The sequence below is a fragment of the Leptonychotes weddellii genome, chromosome 7, assembly GCF_054177405.1.
Source record: "Leptonychotes weddellii isolate Sample4059 chromosome 7, ASM5417740v2, whole genome shotgun sequence".
NCBI classification, from domain to species: Eukaryota; Metazoa; Chordata; class Mammalia; order Carnivora; family Phocidae; genus Leptonychotes; species Leptonychotes weddellii.
The window spans coordinates 96,612,413-96,636,621 of NC_138375.1; the positions used below are offsets into that span (position 1 = coordinate 96,612,413).

The following is a 24,209-nucleotide window of genomic DNA, read 5'->3' on the forward strand; positions in this document are numbered from 1 at the left end:
CAAAGTTTCTGGATATTCTGTTCTGTTTTGTGTGGGTTTTTTTTCTTTTAACTCTTTTTTATCTCTGCATTTATTTTGGGAAGCTTATGTTGACCTCTATCATCAAGCTCATTAATTCTTTCCTTGTTGACCGGTCTAAGGATGAGACCATCAAAGGCATTTGACATTTCTATTATAGTGTTTCTGATTTCTGGCATTTCCTTTTCATTCTTCCACAGAATTTTCATCTTTCAGCCAGCAGGACCTATCTGCTCCTCCATATTGTCTACTTTTCCATTAGAGCCCCTAACATATTAATCATAATTAATTTAAATTACCTGTTCCTTAATTACAAAATTTGTGTCATATCTGAACCTAGTTTTGATCCTTGTTTTGTCTCTTTTAACTGTGTTTCAGCATGCCTTCCCATTTTTTATTTAAAGCCAGACATGATATATTGTGTAACAGGAACTGAGGTAAATAATCCTTTAATGTAAAGTAAGAGACATTCTGTCAATAATTGTTAATGAGTGAATTAATTCTGTGTTGTTATATTGTAAGGTATAACTCTAAAATGAAACTTATGGTTCTTTGGAGGCTTTATACCCCTTGGAAGAAGCAAATGAACTTTTATTTTTCTGGCATAGCAACATGTTTAGTCAATGAGCGGGCCCTGGGTGGCTCAGTCAGTTAAGTGTCTGCCTGTGGCTCAAGTCATGATCCCAGGGTCATGGGATCGAGCCCCACATTGAGCTTCCTGCTCAGCGGGGGTCTGCTTCTCCTTCCCTCTGCTCTTGTGCTCTTGCTCACTCTCTCTCTCTCAAATAAATAAATAAAATCTTAAAAAAAAAAAGAAAACATGTTTAGTCAGTGAAACATGACTGAAACATGTTACTCTGTCAGTTGATGAAGCTTCAGAGTTGTATAGTGCCATTATTTACACAAACTAGTAATACTATTCATGATAATGTTGTTTTATTTCTCATTTATATTAGATTGTGTGAATCCATTATAATATTTTATATTTTTCAAATTAGATTATATTGCTACTATTATTTAAATGGTACTCTATTATTGTGTTTTCATAAGAATTACCTTCGGTCAGGGCCATTAAGATGTCAAAATTATGTTACCTATCTGTCCACACACACATACATGCACATACACATGCACACACGCATATACAATATATGTACCATATATATTTTCATATATAGGCAGTCACATATGTAGACGTGTTCTCACAGTAGCTAAAACAAATGATAATAATGTGAAGATTTTATAAAGACTTTAGAAAAGTTACTATAATAACGTCAAACAAATTATTTCAATAATTAAGCCTTTGCCATGATACACATTAATGACAAAAGTAGGTAAGACCAGTCAGAGAGTTACTATATTAAGTTTCTTGAGTCACAGAATAAAGTAAGTATACTTATATTTGGATGTGTTATAGAAATAATAAAACTACTAAATAAAATAGAAGTTAGTTACCACTAACTTTAGGAACTTCGATAAGGCATTACCTTCATTTTTCTAGAAAAACAAAGAAATGGATTTGTAGGCAGACACCATCATTGTAATTTATTGGTATGGATTTCAACTGCTATAAACCAATTCAGTTATATTTTGCCCATAGTATAAGGAAGATTATAATAGCAAATGTTTCTTTGTTCCAGCTACTTTCCCTATTTTTGCCATAATTATTATACATATGCACATAAATATACACACATATATGCCACACCCAAAATCTTGGTATATATTTAATATCTTGTTTCCTCTGGTCCCTGGCATCTTTGTAGTTAGATGAAAGAAAAAAAAGTGTAAAGTAGTAGTAGAAAAGATGTAAATGTATTGCAGTGATTTCATTGCCTTTGGAAGCCTGACTTCCAACTCAGAAGTGTTTATACTAAACGTGAACATTGCTATATACAGGTGTATAAAGAGTCTAGGTTCTCAATTCTGCTAGGCACCTCCCCCATTAAATATTGTTCTAAATAAATTCAGCATCTTGAGTTCACTTAGTTTAGTAAATTATATATAAAGTCCAAAAGTAGAATTGAGTTTCAAACTCTGTTTTAGAAAACTCATGAGCAAATTGTAACAACTATCCTATTGGTTAACTATTAAATCTAAAAAAGTGTGCGAGATATGGGTATAAAAGTATATCCCTTAAATTTCATCAGTGCTTTATTGTAACAAGTGATTCATAGTCAAGATCAGTTAAGAATAAGAACAGATCAAAGAGATCCCAAATGGAAAATACTTCTGAAGAAAGATGTCCTCTTATTCCCTTGTATTTTTCTGCTACAATGGGAGGGCTTAGTTTTGAGATTTTGTAGTTGTCACAGGTTAGGCTCTAATTACCTCATCACTTTTTAAAGAGATATTTAATCATATTTAAAAATGTCAGGAAACTATTTTTTAATTATGTAATTGTGTATGTGTTATCTATTTATTTTTTCCTTTAATGGCAGACTTTGAAAGTACATGCTCTATGTACTGGTGATTGTTTAAAAAAATGCAAGACAGAGTTTAAAGTGCCATGATTATCTAACAAAAACAATGGCGCTGATATATTGGCAACATGGTAAAATTAAGGTTGCTTAGATACAAAAATTGAATTAAGCATTTTAAGATTTTCCTTAGCCATATAGATCTTCTGTTTGGTTTAAAACATGTGTTATGATTTTAAAAAGAAGTCCAAACTAAATGCATATTAATTTATTCTTGTAGTCTATGCTTACTCTTTTTATTGTTACAAATCTTCCAAAAGAACCAATAAGGATTGTGTACCAAAATCAAGAGTAAGCTACTATTTTGTGGTTCAAACTATAGTACTGTCAGAATGTTTAGTCATATAATATATGGTGAAATGATGTACAATGTAATCACAAATAAGCTACCTCTTATATATCCTAAAAAATAAAAAGACATAAATTCTCTTCTTATATATCACCAGGCAAATATATGAATATTTGCCATACATAGGAAATATTGTTTTGTTAAATATAGCTTCAAAGGAAAAACTCATTTGCATAGAAAACTATGTAATTTACTGTAGAAAAATATTTGAGAAAAGCATGTATATCTAGAGACTGATGCATATGATAGACTCTCTGAGTTACAGATGCTTTATTTAATGAATAACCTTTATTGAGACAATCTCTAGTCTCTGTATAGCAACTGACTTGTCTCTGACTGGTGATGTCACCTATTTTGACCCAAGCTCTTACGTTTTTTTCTTTTATTGCTTATTGTATGATGTTATATATTTTTATTACATTATTCACCATCAAGGGAAGTATATCCAAATGATACTTCCCAAATTCTGTTTTTCATGGTATACATTTGATCAATGGGTAGTCTCTCACTCATGCACAATTTGATTCCCAAGACTTACTGAGTACCCGATATATTTGCCTAACATAGAGTATATTGTGGATACAGTGATGATGAAAGCAAAGTTCCTACCCTAATGGAACACAGCCTTTTTACTTTTTTTTCTTTTCCAACTCTTGATCAGTTACTTCAAGAACATCTTCTTTTTTAAAGATTATATTTATTTGAGAGAGAGAAGGAGAGATCACAAGCAGGGGTGGGGGGGGTGGGGAGGCAGAGGAAGAGGGACAAGCAGACTCCCCGCTGAGCAGGGAGCCTGCTATGGGGCTTGATCCAGGACCACAAGATCATGACCTGAGCCGAAGGTAGACGCTTAACCGACTGAGCCAATCAGGCACCCCAAGAACATCTTCTAATTCACTCTCCTTCATGAGCCAAAACAAAACCGTGAGGCTGGGGTTATATAGGCCCTGGTTCAGGGTATATCTTTATAAAAGGAAATAACACAATTTTTAAATTTAGACATAATAGATTCATAACCATTTACCTGTAGAACTTTTTGGTAGTACTTACAAGTCCCTCTTAGAACCTCTTCAGTAACTTTCACTTATCTTTTTCTTTAGCAAATGTGCTTTTCTTCCAGTACTATCAATTCTGTAGAAAAATTCAAAATATATCCCATTTTGTTTAATTGTCAATTCAATTAGTGTTGTTATATGCTATTTTTCATTTCAGAGATGCAGGTTTAGTCTGTACAATAGATGAACTAAGCTTATGTGAGCTATCCTGGTCAAATAATAATAATAATTTATACCATTATTTCTGTAGTAAGATTTTCAAGGTCCCCAAAATCAGCTTTTAAAATTTAGAACTTTACAATTTACAAAGCCAATTTGGTTATCTTATGTGACCGGTCTGAGAGGAAAATTTAATTGCTAAGTTTCAGAACAAACTATTCTTTATATAATATTCAGACTGATGTAATTAAATATATAGACATTTTCTTTTAAAATGTTTCACTTTGAAGTGTTCTGTGTCTGTGTTTTATAACATACATGTGCACACCATTCGGATTTAACAAATGTCAATATTGTCCCACATTTGCTTTGGGGACTTTTGTTGTTGTTATTTTCAAGTATTCTGTATACCAATATCATGTTGCTTTAATTATTAGTTTTATAACAGATACTGAAGTTTTTCCCTCCATCTTCAAAATCATCTTGGCTTTTTCTGACCCTATACTTTGCAATATTAATTTTGGAATTTTAGTGTCCGTTTCCATGAAAAATACCTAGTAGGATTTTCATTAACCTTTTTTTTAAAAATGGCATTGATAGGTTAATAAGTGGTTTGGATGATTCTTAAGTGCTTTTCCATATACTGAATGAACACCTGTTCTCATACAGGGTAAAATCCAGAACCTAGGTTGAGCTTTACTGAAAGGGCCATCCAGGGAGTGTTGTGCCCCAGAGAAGCGAAATCCTGCTGGGTAGTGCAAGTGATGAAATCGGGCTCCCCCCACCCCCCCAAAGGTTTAGTTGCAGTTCTTATGACCCTGTGTTATTTTAAGTTGTGTTTAAAAATACTGTTTGCATATGAAAAAAAAAAAACTGGTTTGCAACCAGAGTTTCAAACTCATAATTTCACTTATTTTTCCTACAGAAATTAAACAAAGGTTTTGGTCAACCTGACAGAACAAGCCTAATGGCATCATCTTTTTCCTTTTAAGCCACACTCCACAGCCACTGTCTTCTCCATCACTTTGGCCTTAATGTTTCATTTTTGCTTGTAGCACAAAGCATAAGCATCAGTAATTCTTAACAAAAGCACGCAAAACTGTGAACAAAATAACACTCCAGTATAAAAAGTAACTTGAATAACGTAACTTTGTATTCCTATGCTATAAACACGTAAGGGTTCCCCCCACCCCCAAGATTGGTTAGTTGGGTCTATTTTATTTTATTTTATTTTTTAAGATTTTATTTTTAAGTAATCTCTCCACCCAGTGTGGGGCTCGAACTCACAACCCAAAGATCAAGAGTTGCATGCTCCACCGTCTGAGCCAGCCAGGCACCCCAGTTGGGTCTATTTAAAGCAAATTATTCCAACTAATTAATTAAGCATACTATATCCAATTCGCATCATGAGGACTTTAGTAGTTTAGTCTGGCAGCAGTGCTTGGATGAAAATCAGTCAGGAAATTGTCAATATCATGAAAATCTGTGGATAGCTGTGTGTATCCCAGAGTGTGGAGCATAAGAGAACTTGGGTTATATACCCAGGACTCTAACACCCCAAAAGCCAAATGGATCCCTGCTCAAAAAGAAATGGAATACTGGTCAGAATCTCAGAGTCTCGGGAGCAGGTGAAATAAACAAGGGATTCATTTACTAAGATTTGGGTGTAAGGTAGTGTCTTCTTCACAAGAAATAGGACCAGAAGCTAACAATTACAATTACTTTAAAAACCAGAGAACCAGACCAACAGTATGCCATGTTTTAGTACTGCTCCACAAAGGTATTGGTTTTGATCTCTTCAAAATCTCCCTAACAGTGAACCAAAATTGGTCCCAGAACCCATGAGCAGATTTGAGGCTTCCTGTGAGTTATGTAACTCCAGTTAGGTAATTGCAAGAAAGAGGGGCAGAAAAAAGTGAAGTTCATCATAGTGAGTATGGAACTCATGTCAGATTCTGTGGATCCCATACTTTACAAGAGAATGTTTTTTAGATCTGCATTTTAAACTTGTGAATCTACCCAGTTTATCCAAATTAAATGTCTGCTGATAGATTTTTCAGCCTCTAACCCTTCGTCACCAATCCTTAAAGTCTGACTATAAGCTAAGTATTGTGAATAAAATAATATAAAAAATAATTTCTGTTTGTTGAAGTAACTAGTAAAAATGGATCCCGGTGTCAAGCCATACCTAGGCTTGAAGATTTATTTACGGTCGCTTTGGAAGATGGTTTGGCAGTTTCTAACAAAACTAAATATACTCCTACTGTAGGATCCAACAATACCTAAAAATGAGCAAATCAAACTACAGGTTTTAGAACATATTATAGAAATAAATCCCCATGAGCTTAGGTTAAAAAATGTTTTTTTAAAAACAAGACATAAAGGGCATGCCTGTCTGTTTCAGTTGGTTAAGCGTCTGACTCTTGATTTCAGCTCAGGGCATGATCTCAAGGTTGTCAGATCAAGCCTCACATCGGGCTCTGCACTGAGCATGGAGCCTGCATGGGATTCTCTTTCTCGCCCTCTCTCTCTGCCCCTCTCCCCCATTGTGTGCACTCTTAAAAACAAAACAAAAGACAACAAGACATAAAGAACACTAACCATGAAGTTTATGATTGACCAACTTAACCACATTAAAATTAAAAATCCAATTAAGAGACACCATAGAATGAAAAAACAGGACACAGTTTAGGAAAAAGTTGTTTGCAGCTGATATAAGCAACTCCTGCAAATTTAATATATAAGTACATGAACATTTTACAAAAGAAGAAATCCAAATGGTCAATGTGCATATAAAAAGATGTTCAACCTAATTAATAATCAAGGAAACACAAATATGTTCACCATGATTAGCCTAAATTTAAAAGTCTGCAATACTGACTATTGGTGGAGATGTGGTGCAACCAGCATTCTTATGCACTGCAGGTAAGAATGTAATTTGGTGTAACCACTTTGAAAAGGTGTTTAGCATTATCTAATAAAGTTGAAATTTTACCTAAGTCATGACCCAACAATTTATTTTCCACATATATCCTAAAGCAGTGATTCTCAAATTGTGGTCCATCGATGCCTGGGATTTCTGAAGCACTTTTGGATCAAAACTATTTTCATAACACTAAGACCTAATGTGCCTTTTCTTCCCCCCTTTAATTAGCAATAATCGCGCCTCGGATAAACCTCGTTGGCTACGATACCACCACTGCGCAAAGCTAAACTGTGTTGATGTTTACACTGATTGTGCAAAATCTGTGTGGGAATAAGTGCTGGCACCCTAGCATAAGTCGAGGCAACCACACTGTTAGTTATTGTATTTGTTCCTGCCATGTCAATTTTACTTAAGAATGTCCTTGATGTAGACAAAAAAATTATGGATTTTATTAAAGCATGACCCTTACATATATATCTTTTATAAAGTATTCTGTGTCACAAAATGGGAAGTATGTAAAGCACTTTTTGCTCCATATCTTAGTCTGATGGTTGTCACAAAGAAAAGAACTTGTGCCATTGTTTGAGATGAACTAGCTGCTTTTTTCCTGGAACACAATTTTTATTTGAAAGAAGAAATGAGAAACTATGGATAGTTGGCAGAAATTCACTTTAAAAATAAACAAATGAGCTTATTATTCAAGGAAAACAACTTACACTGTTTATTACCAATGATAAAATTTGAACTTTTGAGCAAAAATCAGAATTTAGGGAAAGTTATATTTGTCATTAAAACTTGACAACTTCCTAATATTTAAAGACTTTTCTTTTTTCTTTTTTCAGACTTTTCTGATGAGATTGGGTGATATTAATAAAACCAGATTTAAAAAGATCATTGATACGGTTTCAGAATAAATATTTCAACTAACCTTTTAAAAATTATTTGTCAAGTTTTCAGGCTCCCTGCTCAGTGGGGAGTCTGCTTCTCCCTCTCCCTCTGCTGTTCCCCCTGCTTGTGCTATCACTCGCTCTATCAAATAAATAAATAAAATCTTTAAAAAAAAATTAAAAAAATTAAAATTATTTGTCAAGTTTTAATATAGTATTAAAAAAACCCTACAATTATCTGAAAGTGCTGTGAAAATGCTCTTCCCTTTTCCACCTACATATTAGTGTGAGGTCAGATTTTCATTCTATATTTCAACCAAAACAAAATACCACAACAGATTGAATGAAGAAGCAGATATGAGAACCCAGCTATTTTCGAGTAACCCAGACACTAAAGACATTAGCAAAAACGTAATTAAACAACAATACTCTTTTCACTGAAATTCTTCTGTTTAATAAGATGTTTTTAAGTAAAATAGTTATTTATGTTCTCATTTTTAATTTTTAAGATGATAAATATCACTCTATTTAACATCATAAACAAAAGATCTTTGGGGTCTCTAATATCTTTAAGAATGTAAAAGATCCTCAGACCAGAAGTTTAAAAACTGTTCTGAAGATACTCTTACATACATGACCAGGGAATGTATTCAAGAATACTCATAGCAGCATTGTCTATAATAGCCCCATAATAGGAACCATCCTAAATTCATCACCACAGAATGGATAATTAAATAGTACATTTAAATGGAAACCTGTAAATGAAAATGAACAATGTCCAGTTAGACAGCTCAGCAGAGATGACATTCTCTAAAAACATTGTTGAATGAAAGAAACAAGTTATAAAAGGATATCTGCAGTGTGACTTCAGTTCTGTAGATTTCAAAACCAGGCAAAATTAACATACATTGTTTAGAGGTGTCATAGGGAATGATTATCACAAAAGTCAGGATAATGGTTCTCTCTTAGAGGAGGAAGAAGGATATGATTATGAAGGTGAACACAAAAGGCAGCTTTTATTCTGAAAACGTTCTATTTCTTAAATTTAGTAAGAATAACGTGGATTTTTCTTTATAATTATTCTTTTTTTATTTTTTAAAGATTTTATTTGTTTATTTCACAGAGAGAGATAGCGAGAGCAGGAACACAAGCAGGGGGAGTGGGAGAGAGAGAAGCAGGGCTTCCCATGGAGCAGGGAGCCCAATGCGGGGCTCGATCCCAGCACCCTGGGATCATGACCTGAGCCGAAGGCAGACGCTTAACGACTGAGCCACCCAGGCGCCCCTCTTTATAATTATTCTTTAAAATGTTAATATGTTTGATTCTCTCTTAAGTATGCATGATATATATAATATGTGTGTGAGGCTAAAATTAAACTCACAAAACAAAACAACAAATAAAAAATATCATTAGAAAGTATGACAAGAGAGTTAATTGGACTCGTTACAAATTTCATTTTGTTGGATGCATTGCCTGCTATGAAACTCAAATAGTGTCAATAAGCCATTAAATTTTTATGTTATTTTTAAACCAAGCTGAGGTTTATCTTGTAGTAGTTTTTGTAAGAATGATTCATGAGACCTCTATTCCTTGAGTTTTTGTTCAAAATGATTTTTATACTCAATTTGGCTGAGTCCAAGATTCTTGGTAATCATTACTCTGTGGTGAGGTGGTGTTAAATGTCACCATGGCGAAATCTGAGGGTAATCTGATTGTTTTACCATTATAGGTAATTTGTTCTTTTGCCCCAAATGCCCAAAATATATCTTAATTTTGAAGTCCAGTAAGTTAACTAAGCTGTGGCTCTGTGTGAACTCATTCTGTGTCAGTTTTTCCTAAGACATAAAATAGTTCACTTTTGATTAGATTTTAGCCATTTTTATTTCTCTGAAGTTTTCTTGAATTTTTTATAATCACTTTTATTTCTGTTTTAATATTTTGGCTCTTTGCTGGGGGTACAACAATGATATATATGTTGTATTTCTTTGACCCTTTTAAACTCTGTCAGTTTTCATTTTGCTTGCTTTTTACTCCTGTGAGAAATGCTTTTAGCAGTTGCCTAATTTTATTTTTTGCTACTTCAGCATGGCCTTTTTCCTGTGATAATTTTCTTTTCCCCCCACTTATTTCCTCAGAGAGTTCATGTTTTCATCCCGTCTTGCCATATCTTCCCTGATTGCGTGTATCTCTGCATTAAATTCTTGTTTTTATAAAATGATGGCTTCATTAAGTTTGTTTGAATTCATATGTGTCCACTTTTTATCTTTACTGTACCAACATTTTTTTTTTTTTGCTAAGTGTCCTTCTATTTGTGTTTTTCTGTTCTGATTATTTATTTATTTAATATATTTGTACGCACTTCTTGTTCCTTTTGACTCACGTCTTTGAACGAGTTAGATTTTTCTGTATGAACTATTTGTAGAAGGTTTATGATGGGTAGGGGCCAGAGCTATTTTCTCATCAGGAATTTATTAGTGATGTAGAATAGTGTATGAGATTCAAGTTCTTTAACACTGTATTCCTTTATCAAACTGTTAGCAAGATAGAATCTCTCTTTTACCTTTCCTTACTGACAGATTGCTTCCTGCAAATCTAATTTGTGTGACTCCAATACAAATAAGCCCAGCCCCCTCTTCTTCTGACAACTAGAACAAGGGTGTATATTCCAACAGTTTGTTCCCTTACTCCAGTTGTTCACAAGAAGGTATTGTTGGTTTTACCCCCCAGATTGTTGCACATAACTTTGAAGAAATATGCTTTGCTTCTTTGTGCTGAGATCTTCAGTTATTGTTGTCCTCTCTCTGTGTCTTGCTGCATTCATCTTTGATTTTCTGAATTCAGTCATCCTTCCACATTCCTTATAATGTTGTGGGTTTATGGTTTTAGAGGTTTTCTACATTTCATTAAATGCAGAATTTTTGTTTCTTTTTCTTACTTTCCTTACTACTTTTAGGTGGTATCTTAGAGAAAAAGGGAGGAAACTTTTTACTTAACAGTATAGAAATAAGATGTGTCCTTTAAACTTTTGAGATAGGAACAGAAATAATAAGACAGGGGCTCCTGGGTGGCTCAGTCATTAAGCGCCTGCCTTCGGCTCAGGTCATGATCCCAGCGTTCTGGGATCGAGCCCCTCATCGGGCTCCCCACTCGGCGGGAAGCCTGCCTCTCCCCCCTCCACTCCCCCTGCCTGTGCTCCTCTCTCACTGTGTCTCTCTCTGTCAAATAAATAAATAAAATCTTTTAAAAAAAAAAAAAGAAATAATATAAGACATGAAAAAGGAAATTTCTGGTCTTCTTCTTGTATCTCCTGGGAGATTTAGATGAAATCTTCAACATTCAATTTACCTCCTAGGAAGAAAACAAAACAAAAAGCCCACTTTGTTTTAATAGATATTATTGAGAATTTGGGCTTCGGTTTTTTAAAAATTAATACTAATTTGAAGTAATTTGCTTTCCGAATTACTTAGCTTTTCATAATTGAGTATGTTATCCTCATCAACTACAGTCTTCTCTCTCATTGGATTTGAGATTTAACTTTACCCTACTTATAAGCTAATAAGTTGGCCTAGAGCTGTCAAATGGATGCTAGCAAAAGACATGAAATTTTTGGGTCAGAGACAAAGGATTTTATTACTTACAGCACAGTAAACAGCATGAGCATCAGCATATTTATTTGGTTTCTCTTGGCCCCTAATCCCACAGGGGCAACACAATATGGCCTAGATGAATGCTTCATACACAGTGGGTTTGCATCATAACTGAGAAACATTGAGCTTGGGGAATCTACCACTTTTAGAGCAAGTAGTAAGTAAACCTGCTTTTTGTCCAGGGGGGATGTTACCTTATTTCTCAAAGTTATCCTCTGAAATGACCTGGTTAAAGCATAAAGTTTGCAGACTTGGAATACCCAGCAAAATGTGGAGAATCACAAGAGGCCCCAGGGAGACTGTCTCCCAATCTGTCAGTCTCTCTCTCTGTGTCTCTGCCTCTATCTTTCTCCCAATATCTGTTCATAAAACCCTCCTCAAATGAGAATCTTTACCTTTATGTAATCTGAACTGTTTTATTGAACACATAAAACCAGCCATGGAAGTGTTGTCTTGGTACCACTGTTCACTCATGGGGGTGGGCCCCATGTTTACCAAACTCTTTTGCTCTTGCTCTCATTCTTTTTTTTAATTATTATTTGTGAAACTCAAGAGCAGAGAGTTGAGTTTATTTTACATTTATTGACCTATTTATATCTATCTATCTATCATCATCACTTATCTATGTATCCTTAGTTCTTAGCACAACATCATTATCAGTCCCACCAAGGACCCTTCTTACTTAATACATGTAAATATGTATTTGTTTCTATAATCCCATTTCCCACTCCACTTTCTTTTTTCCATAGATAACTACTCTAATAAATTTGGTATGTATATTTGAATCCATATGTATCTTTGTAAAATATCACAGATTGTATATGTATGTGTTTATTTTTTAATATTTTAAGTTTGAAATAATTTCAAGCTTACAGAAAAATTGATGTAGTAGAAAGATTTCCCATGTGCTCTTTACTTAGATTCAAATACCATTAATATTTTGCAACATTTACTTTATATCTCTCTGTATATGTACATGTATTTTTTTCTCAACTATTTGAGAATAAGTTGTAGACTGTGCCTTATCACTAAATATTTCAGTATCTGTGAAAAAATATCTTCTGTGCCACAGTATAATTATTAAACTAGAAAATTTAACATTGATATACTATTATCAAATATGCAGTCTGTATTCAAATTTAATCAATTGTCCCAGCAGTGTTTTTTATAATTGCCCCCCCCCCAATCTAGTTCCTATTGCATTTAGTTATTTTTCTTTAGTCTTTAATCTGGAACAATTCCTTGACCTTTCTTTGTTATCTGAGTGTGTATCTAATTTTTGCTTATGTATTTATATGATATAATACTATAGATCTTTTTACTTCTCTTAATTTTTTTCAGTGTTTTTAAGATCCACCCATATTTATATATAGACATCTATCTTGTTTGCTGCTTCCAATTTCTGCTTAGTATCCCATAATATGCATCTGCCAAGATTTACTTATCCATTCCCCAGTGACAGACACCTAGATTATCTTTAACAACTTGCTATCATAAATAACTCTGTCATGAACATCCTCATACATGTTCCCTTTGGGAATATTCCTGGGATACATATCCAAGAATAGAATTGTTGGGTCATAAAATATCTGCCTATTTAATTTGACGAAGACCTGCCGAATTGCTCTCCAGAACAGCTACCCTGACCACAGTACAACTGTTGGGCACTAAGGTCCCAGTTTCTCTAGACCGCTGTCAATACTTAGTTCTAGGTAACATTCTAATCTTTGCCAGTGTGATGGTTTTAATGTGAACTCTTGTTTATTCTTTCTGATCACTAATGAGTTTCACTTCTTTTACCAACTCTTCACTGAGATAGACTTTCCTCAGCAGGGAACCTATCTTTATTTTATTTTATTTTTTTATTTCAAGTTTTTATTTAAATTCTAGTTAGTTAATATATATGTTAAAATTGGTTTCAGGTGTAGAATTTAGTGATTCATCACTTATGTCTAACACCCAGTGCTCATCACTACAAGTGACCTCCTTAATACTCATCACCCATTTAGCCCATCCCCCGCCCACCTCCCTCCATCAACCCTCAGTTTGTTCTCTGTAGTTAAGAGTCTCTTACAGTTTTCTTCCCTCTCTCTTTCTCTTTTTCTCCCCCTTCCCCTGTGTTCATCTGTTTTATTTCTTAAATTCCATAAATGATGAAATCATATGGTATTTGCCTTTCTCTGACTGAGGGAACTTATCTTTACATATATATATATTAAAGATATATATATAAAGATATAAATAAATATATATATAAAGATATATATATCTATAAAAATATATATATATATATGTCTTCTGCTTCAGCCTGATTAGCCTATTAGAGGGATCTTTTGAAGTTGATGTCATGAACAGCAGTTGTAAACTCCCATTTTACTTTGTGTCACTGTAAGTGAACTTCTTAACATTAGTCAGGTCATTTTTGGGGTTTCTTATATTTGAAATATAAGCTACAAAAGTATACATTCTTCTAGACAACTGAAACCTAAGTCCTTAGGATAACTATCTGCATTTGACACCTCAAGATTGTTAGTAGAAATAGAACTTGTAAGATTTCCTCCTTTATGTACTTGAATTCATGAATTTTTTTAAAAAAATTTTTATTCAAATATAGTTGACATACGATGTTACATTAGTTTCAGATGTACAACATAGTAATTTGACAAGTTTTTACATTATGCTCAAGCATAGCTACCATGTGACACCATACTGTATGAGTATATTCCCTATGCTGTGCCTTTTGTTCCCTTGATTTATTCATTCCATATCTGGAAGCCTGTATTTCCCACTCCCCTTCTCTTGTTTTGCCCATACCCCTACCCGTTTGGCAACCATCACTTTGTTCTTTGTATTTATAGGTCTGATTCTGCTTTTTGTTTGTTATTTATTTGGTTTTTTTTTAGATTCCACATATAAGTGAAATCATATGATGTGTTTGTCTTTCTTAGTCTGACTTATTTCACTTAGCGTAATATCCTCTAGGTCCACCCTCCATGTTGTCACAAATGACACAATCTCAACCTTTTAATTGCGAAGGATAGAATTTCTAGAGCACTGTAAATATTAGCATGTAAAAAAATAAAATTTTATATGCCTCTTTTAAATATATCAATTGAATCTAAATGCCATAGCATCTTGGTAACTTTCATAATGCATTTAAAAAATATGTGAACATGTTCTTGTTTTATAGTCAAAATTTACATCATTTTTTCCCTCTTTTAACTCAATATATTTAGTCTTTCTTTCCCAACCAGAATCTATCCTGATGTATATTATAGTATTTCTTAATATATTTTAAAATATATTTTTATACTTTAAAGTATTTTAATTATATCATATCTCTATCACAAAAATGTATATAAATTGCAATTACATTTATAAAATTTCCTGTAATAATAAAGGGAAAAATGGTCTCTGAATTATATATTCATTACATTACAATCATTGTTAGCCAATTATTGATCAGAGAATTGTGTGCATATTACATATTTTAATAAATAATAAAATCTAAAAATAAAATTTTATAGAAAATGTGCCTTTAGTTATATTTTTTCAATTGCTGTATTTGTTTCTCTTGCTAGAATGAGGCAGAATTTCAGTATCAATTCGACTCTTTGATTTTGTTTTTATAGATTTGAATGCTGAGAAAATTTGTTCACATAAATAGATGAAAAGAGTTTATTGTAGAAATATCACTCAGTTCGTTGAACTCCTTTTGAATTATTTGTCAGAACATAACCAATGGTGATCTAGCATCAGAAAAAAATTTTAACAACCCATTGACTGTTAATTTGATTCTATTCTCTTGTAAACTTGATGAAAACAAGAAACTACATGTTATTCAATCATTAAAATCATTCTCTTTCTCAACACTGATACAAAATGGTTCTGATTGTCTCTTCTTGAAACCCACATTTTTAGACCCCAAGGCAATGAACTATTGTAAAATTATAGATGAGTAAAGGATAAGTTTTTCTTTTATAAGGTAGGAGAAATAAGATATAAAAAGGAGAAGCTTGACTTTTTTTTTTTTTTAGAAAAGAATACATAAGGAATTTGAAGATCTTGAAAATAATTTTCTTAAAACCATCTGTGTCTGCCTATACCTATCTTCATATGACTCAGGCATATGTATAAGGCTGCTGCCAAAAGGAAATAATTTTTTTAAAGCTATCATCATTTGAGAAGAATAATAGTAGTATTCACATGATAGCATCAGCCTTTGAGAGAAGTATAGAATATTGTTTATTGAATTATAAATTTACATTATGGAGCTTTCTATGTAACTCTGCAGGTGATTGTTTTGACAGAATTATATCTAATTCTATAAACTGTAAACTCCACCATCATGTTCCTAGAAGATCATTCAAAGAGACTGATTCCAGTGTGTTGATGTCAAATAAGAAGACTAAATACTGGTGTATTTAGTTTTTGGTTATTTTGGTGGGTTACTTGGTGTTTTAATTTAGGACTCTGGGTAAACACTCTTCTATATTTCTCTTTCTTTGCTTATGTTTGTTCCTCCATGTGAATTACTAGTTTCATCTCTTTGCCCCACATATGATATATCTTTATTATGGCTCTTTTATATTGTATTTATGAAGACCAATTCATTCAGCTTCCTAAACATATCTCAAATATAATCCCACCTCTCTATCCAGTGCCCTATTCAGACCTACATCATTTCTCAATTGGTAATGATCTTCCATCTGCTTTCCCTGCCTCCATTCTCTTCCCACTCCAATGTCTCCACCATAGAATTACTATAATGACCTGTCTAAAATACAGATCAATTCCATAGTCTCTTGCTCAGAAATCTTCAGTGTCTCTGCACTGCCAAAATTATTATTTACTTTCAATTATTGTAATTCTCTCTTCTCAAGTACCTTTCCAATTTTTTCTCCAACAACTGTCCTCATCTGTTTTATACTCTTGTCACACAAATTACTTATTTCCTTGAACACATATCATGGTATATTTATTAGGATGTCACAATGGACACATAACTTTATTTTTTCACTAATAATGAAAGCTTTTGGCTATCTGTGGAGAAAGACTAAAATTTATTCATATTCATATCATTTATAGAAAAAATTTATGATTTATCATTGAGATATGTTTTTATATCACACTGATAATAGCACTAAGCATGGCTATAGGACACAGGGGGAAAATGGCAAAGACAAGCTTTGAATAATGAAGGGAAACTGAGGTAAAGAAAAACTCTATAATCATAATCCTTAAATGTATCAAGATTTTTCAAAAGGTGTTTTGAAAACACACATACACATACAAACATAAATTGCATATGTATTGAATTCTCTTTTATCTATATTAATAAGGAAATGATTTTTGTATTTGACCTTTAACCTAGAACTCAATGGATTATAACTATATATTTATAATTCTCTTTTAAATTCAGCATAGTGGGGTAGCATGACCTCTAGGATGTTAAAAGGCAGGTTCTACTAACACTTACTAACTGTATGATCTTTAATAGGTCATTTATCTTTGCTAAATCTCAGTTTTTCATACCTATAAAGTGAGGATTAATATATATTCCTTATCTGTTCAAGGAAAGATTGTATCCTGTAAGTTAATATTTGAAAGTATATGATCAATTAAAGAGATTTAAAAATAAATTGTATTATAGAATTATTCTGTAGTCTCCTTAACTTTAATCCTGTATTTCCTTAGAGGATCTTGATAGAAGCTATATGTTGATAAGGCTAACAAATGATCAAATAAGGAAATAAAGGATATATTGGGGGTTCATTTGTTTTATTTTTTTTTATTTCTTTCTTTTATGTTTCTTATGTTTCTTCCTTGTTAAAACAGTTTTGGTATGAACCATGATGGAATTGGAAATTCTTGTGGGACGAAAGGTCATGAAGCAGCAAAACTTATGGCAGCTCACATTACTGCAAATACCAATCCTTTTTCCTGGTCTGCCTGCAGTCGAGACTATATCACCAGCTTTCTAGAGTAAGTAATCTCTGGAGAGTGATGATGAATTGCTCCAGAAGTAAGCCATTGGTAGAAGCCTAATATGTAGTGCTTCAAACTGCATAATGAGTAACTTTTATAGGGTGATATTTCAGGCTGTTCCCAAAATACTTTAATATATCATTGTGGCAAATTTTTTCCTTCATACTCAAGCAGAACTTGGTAGATTAAAGAATGTGGAGCAAGGCTATAAGTGGGGTTGATGATGTGAGTGTCAGAAATGTTCAATAAATGGGAAACAATGTCAGAAAGAATTTAGATTTACACAGCTTAATAGTGTGTAGGCCAAACTTAATTTCAGTGATTATATATTTCATTTTGTTGTTGAAAAAACTAAGTTTTTTTTACGAATGCTGAAGTATTTAATAGTAACAAACAACAACAACAAAAAACCAAACACCCAGCAAATGAAAATGAGAAAATGAAAATCTGTCTTTGAAAATTTATTATGTGACTCATCTTTTCTGTAGTTTGAGAACTTCTTTGCTGATCTTTTAATATAAATTCTAAGAGTCTGGTTACTTAAATGTGAAATAAATAAATTAGCTGAGGTGTAATTATGTTTATGAAAGCAGATATTCTTCCACATCTCACCTGCATAGGACTTTAGGATTGGACTTCAGAAACTTACAGACTTAGGTCTCACTTTCTAACTGTGTGACCATGGGCATGTTACTTGACCTTTCATAATCTTCAGTGACCTCACATGTTAAATACATACATCTTCAGGTTTTTATATATATATAATTATGTACAATGTTACAATGTATATGAAACACAGTAGACATTCATTAAGTGATAGATATTATTTTAAATAATATCGAGGCTTTAAACCTTATTGCTCTATCATTACTTTCAGCTGTTTTGTGCCAGTGTGTTTTTGGGGAGGAGAGAGTAAAATTTACTCTCTGAAAAAGTGAATCATAGAAAAAACACACGTGAACTACAGAAATTCTTTTTAAAAACTGTCTTTGTTCAAAGTTCACATTTATATGACAATGGTCTAAAACTTTCAAAATTCAGTTAGGTTATATAAGGTAATATTATTTATTAATGTTTGGCTCATATCTGCTAATAGCTGAAACTTCTGAAAACTTAAAATTATGTATTTTTTTAAAACCCCAAACAAGAGATTTTAAATTACCTAGCACAACGGTTTCATCAATCAGAGATCAAAAGATAAATGTTTAAAATGGCCTTTTTTGAATTAATGTAATAATTAAATAGAAGGAATTGGAAATTCATATCAGAAGGTAGTTCCTCAGAATAATTATGCCATAACCTAAAAATTTTTAATGTTAGTAATAGGTAATTAAAACACTGTACTTACCTCATGCCAAAACTGGGTTGAAAGCTATAAAGATAGATGACAGAAAATTTGTTTGACATCTTTTGGTGGTTTTTAACACAAAGCCCTAGCATTATCATTTTCCAAGATGTTTTTAATGAGATCATATTACCTAAATTTTAAACATTGTTGAAGATCTGCTTTCTCCAGAAATCAAGCCAAATCTGGAATTTCTCCTTTGACTTGGCTCATGTTTTTATAATGGAATCTTAGTGTCTATCACCAGAAAGACTAACTGTATAATATGCTCAGTATGCCTGTGCATTTTTGAAGTCTTCTCTCCTCATGTTTTTTTTTTTTTTTTTCCAAGTACCAATTTTCTTTCTCCCCTATCCATTTATTTTGCCCAGCCTATTTGCTAGGACCATCTTTGTATACTTAATACAAGGACCAGTTTTGAGGTCTTGCCAGACCCTGCCTTGATGAAACTGTATTAAGGCAGTTAAAATACTTGGAAAGGGAATCCCTAAATTACTAATTACTGTTAAGAAACCACCACAGATTTGGTGAGAGATGTAAAATTATTACTGGTTGCAATAAAGTGTTCCATTGAATTAATTAAAAGAATTAATCCAAAAAGCACTATTTAAGCCTTATTGCCTCTTTGCATTTTGTATGTAAGCATGATTAGTGTTGACAGGGTTCTAAAGGGCTTATTTATCTTGTATTTTATAAAAATATTTCTGTTGTAAAAAAAAAATTTCTGTTGTGCATCTTCATGGGAATGCTCACACAGTAAAAGCCATTAGTAAAAGATAGATATGAAAGACAATAGGTAGAGATTTGGGGAAAGTTGGCTTTTTTCCCTTTTTTAATAATAAACTAAACAACTCTGATTATAATCTGACCAAGCAATAAGGTTTTTTAAACACAGCGCCCTTTAAAAAGGTCAGTTCACTGGAGCACAAAGACATAATAGTAACTTTCTTGATTGTCTTTGTTCCTTTTTATTAATACAGTTGGCTTAATTGCTTTAACAGCTATGTGTGATATTTTTAAAAATCCAGTGATATTTTGATCAGGGATTGAGGTTACATTTATGTTTTATAGTTGGCTCAAAAAGACTCATAACATTTTATTTTAGTTTCTCTTCTCAAGAAAAAGAAATCTTGAAAGATGAATTGTTTAGGAACTACAGCCCAGCCAACAAAATGCATACCTTTCTTTACTTAGTGACTGTATAGGCCCAAGATGATGGTGGATTCTAACAATGAGCTTTCTATGATTTACAGAGATTCACTATTCACTATGTTCAACTGAAAACAATTCCATGGCCTTTAAATGCCAATAGAGTAAAGTCTCTCGTGTCTTTCTGAAACACTAGGTGCTATTGATCAATCAGGAGATGGTGTTTTACCAACTCCCAATATTTTTTTTCAGATTTCTTAAACTCGGTGATTCAATAAGTGGTTCATGAATCGCCCAGAAGCCGTCCTGATTAAATAATAAAGAACCCATTTCCGTTAAAATGGACGTGTTATGCCAGCTTCTGATGTTTTCGACGACGGCTTTGCAGGTAGTGTCCTTCCTATCTGCCTGCGGGACTTATTTACTTATTTATTTAGAAAATAGAGAAAGATGAACCTGGTATTATGGCTCACACTCATTGATGACTATGGGCTAATTTACCAGGCAGTGGAAGGCAGCCAGAAGTAGTTTAGGCCAGTTTTTCATACATTTTCCACCACTTAGCGGTAGTACAGAGTAATTTCATATAGTTTTCAAAAATTCCGGAGCCTCTGTGAATCAACTTTTGCTCTATTTAAATTAAAGTCTGTTAAATTGTTTGAACTGTCAGAGATCCATAGCAAAATTTCCTACAGCTCCAAATTAAATACAGACTAGCCATTTTCACAGAAAGGATGGAAGCTGAATAAAAGAAAGGCAATATAATGGCAGAAGGTGAACTAGAAAGAAAGAGCTACAAGGAAAGTGATATAAGATGAACAGGATAACTGAGACACTCACATTTCCTCTATAGCAATTAACTTTGAAGGTCAAATTTAAATGGAAATCAATTCCATAGATGGGCCCTCTTTTTATATGGAGCCCAAGAAACAGCAAAACAGGTTTCTCCTCCTTCCATTTATCAGGCATGTTTTGGGGACTTTGCCCTAACTCATAAAAATCTTTGATAAGTCATAATTACATATGGAGAAGAGAGCATAGGGGAGTAAATCATTAGCAGTACGGTGTTTGTTGGAAGCCTCAAATTCAGTTCTCTTCAAGCATCCCAGTCATACAGAGGGCAAGAGAGAAAGGTCTGACTTAGAGGAACTCATTTTAGAAGGTAGTTATTGTTTGTTTTGTGAAGACTGATAAAGCAGTTTACAATAACCTAGTAGGTAAGACACTTGACTTGCCATAGATAATACAGTCTAATTCATTTTTGTTTAATTTAGGTGTATGAGCACAGTTTTGTGGTAGAAAATAGGAGTCGGCATTAAATATTAACTTTTTGTTGTTGTTGTTAAAAGACTGTTAAGATATGTATAGGGTTATATAGAAAGATTTATTTTTTAGATTGACCCACTGTGTTGTAGGCTGAAGGTCTATACTTTATAGTATAATTGTTTAAGTAAAAAATCTAAAACTGCAATTAGGAAAATGTGCTCATGTGTTCTGGAAACAAAGCCAAGGGTGCATATTTTACATAGGGATCTGTAAATTTTAGCTGAAGATTCAACTGTGGCTCATGTTCCCATTTTAAGGCTAATTTTCAAACTATGTAAATAAGACTTCTCTAAATTAGAGGTAGAATACATGAAATATGATTTTGCTATCATGCTGCAAAGATTTCTGGAAATGTAAATATACTTTGATTTACTAAGAATTTCATAATCTAGGAAAAAGCATGTTCTCAAGCTAATACACATTTTTCTGTCTTAGATGCATAAGCAAAAGTAGAGTCTATTATCATCTTTATTGCTGTAGATATTAATAAAGATTGGGCTTTTAGTAGTGAAATGTATGCTGCTACGGAAATAGAGTTCTACTTTTTATGTATACAGTTTTGCTCGGGACAAGTATATCACTACTTAATAACAATAAGTTATAATAGTATCTCATAGATGGAAACCAACAGTGCTCTTCATTTAATTTATTAGAGTGAGGTTTCTGTTTTCTGAGTGGAAAAATTTGCATATAACCAAAGTACAGACCATCTATGCTTAAAAGTGCCATTTGATGAGAAAAATCAAGAAGATTTATATATAACACCACTACTATTATTATTTTGATAAGAGTAGCATAAATAACACTAGACTCAGCATCAGAAGAATTGTATGGTTATATTAATTAGCTAGAACCCTAGATTTAATAACAATTACTCATATCTCCCTTTTGTTAAATAGATGCAATTACAAAATATAAGAAAATAACTCATCTAATAATGTTGAGAAAGGAAAAAATATTTGTACCAGGAGACCTGTACAAAAATGTTCATATCAACATACTTTGCAATTTCCAGAAATTAAGGATAATGCAAATGTTTGTTAATAGAAGAATGGATAAATAATTGTGCCGTAGTCTTAAATGGAATATTAACAATATTAATGAACAGACTACAGCTATACATATCAGCATGGATGTTTCTCACATTCATAATATTGAACCAAAGAATAAAGTGACAAAAGAAAACCTACACTATTACTCCTTTTATGTAGTCCAAAAATAGGCAGATCAATAATTGAGAGATGAATAATTACTAAAAAAAAGCATGGAAATAATTATATTAAAAGTCATAATATTAGTTACTTCTTCTGGAAAAAGTGAAGGGTATGATTAGGGTTGAGCTCTTGGGAATTTTCTAAGAGAAAAAAAACACTTCTAGGGTTAAATATACATCTCTCAGATCCATGTCCCCTACCTTCTACACTTATATCTGTGGTATTTCTTAATGGCAGTTGATGACTCAGAGGCATGGAAATATCCAGAATTATTATTTTCTAAGAGTTAATTAAAATAATTATGATCTAGAGATTTAACGTACTTGAAAGTATCAGGAAATTTTAGTAACATTATGCAAAAAATATTTGTCATTTAACTTCCAGTTAAGAATTAAAATATGAAAACTACCACACCCTCCAAATAGTTTAATCCAGGTTTTACTATACATATCAAATGTGATTAGTAGAAGAAAAATATATAGTACATTTTCTACCCAAAATGTAGAAACAATTTAAATCATATCCCTACCCTTGTTTCCCCAGAGCCGATAATAGGTAAGACATCTGACATGTAAGCATTAGTGGTTTGTACAATACTATAGCCAAACCCATTTCAAAAGGCCTTTTGTTGATGCTGTATTCCTAAATACACGTCCATTTTAATAAAGTTCTATTTTTTTGTTTATATTTTATTTCATACAGTGTTTTATTCTTCTGTGAAAATATACAGAAAAGGAGAGTAAGGCTTATCTAGATATTTAATTCAACAACATTAATACAAAGCAGTAAATACTTAGAAAAAATTGAAACAAAAATCCACTTTTGGAATAAATCTTATCAGAAGACTTTATCCACAGGCTGCCACAGTACATGCCCTCTTTATTGTCTAGAGGCCCTTCCAATGGTTGTTGGATTGGGTATTTTTTAAAGAACATGAACCATGATTAGAACATCATCAATACCTGGGAACAAGAACTTTAGATGAAGCAATTATTCTTTCTTCCTTCTGGATTAAGCCAAATTTCAGTTTGCTATCAGAAAATAATTTTTCCCCAGGGTATCTATTCTTAACCTCTTTTGGGGGAGGGGTCCATATAGTACTTCCTCTAGGTTTTTGGTTAATTTTCTATATCAGCAAGTAATTATGTATAATAATTTTTAATAGATTTTTGAGTTAACACTACTTAGGTGACTATATCATATACTTGCTTTGTTATGCTATCGGCAAATATTTTTGCCTATGGGACCCTGTACTTAAATTTTTCCCATTGATTTATAGTAGTACTTGATTTTTTTTTAACATATTTCAATCCTTTCATAAAGACTTCCATAATTCTGTTGTAGATGGAGATGAAACTGATATTTTGGAAGAAAAATTACGGATTAAACTGCTAATTGATTTATTTCATGAATATTACATTTTATCAAAATTGTCTTCTTTCTGTATGCTTTTCACATTTGACCTCTATCATTAATCTTAATATAAAATTTTGAATTTACTGGTAGAATTGCATTTGCCTAAAATTTGCATATCTATGTAGATTAAAGATATTTTATGTAATAAAATAAAAAGAGCTTGCTATTTTAAAAGTTCATCTGGAAAGAGTTTCTCTTACTGAGGTGCATGTCAATTTTTAAAAGTAAATAAATAGGAAGTAAAAAACGT

At 32.6% G+C, this 24,209-nt stretch overlaps 1 protein-coding gene and 1 pseudogene across 10 annotated transcripts in view; one reads left to right on the forward strand and one right to left on the reverse strand.

The window, feature by feature from the left end:
- ADAMTS6 (ADAM metallopeptidase with thrombospondin type 1 motif 6) overlaps positions 1–24,209 on the forward strand; it is a 158,678-nt gene that overhangs the window by 16,352 nt on the left and 118,117 nt on the right. For 8 of the 10 annotated variants that reach the window (XR_014146734.1, XM_081825684.1, XM_081825686.1 and 5 more), the window contains exon 2: positions 17,360–17,506. Coding sequence is in view for 9 of the 10 variants with exons in the window: in XM_081825684.1 (XP_081681810.1) it covers positions 17,360–17,506 (147 nt within the window). In the remaining variant the exon portion in view is untranslated. Of the gene's footprint in view, positions 1–11,462; positions 11,679–17,359; positions 17,507–20,255; positions 20,392–24,209 lie in introns of those variants that run through there. The other 2 variants (XM_081825685.1, XM_081825689.1) reach the window with 2 other exon arrangements.
- Positions 7,206–7,272, reverse strand: LOC115940668 (U4 spliceosomal RNA; annotated as a pseudogene).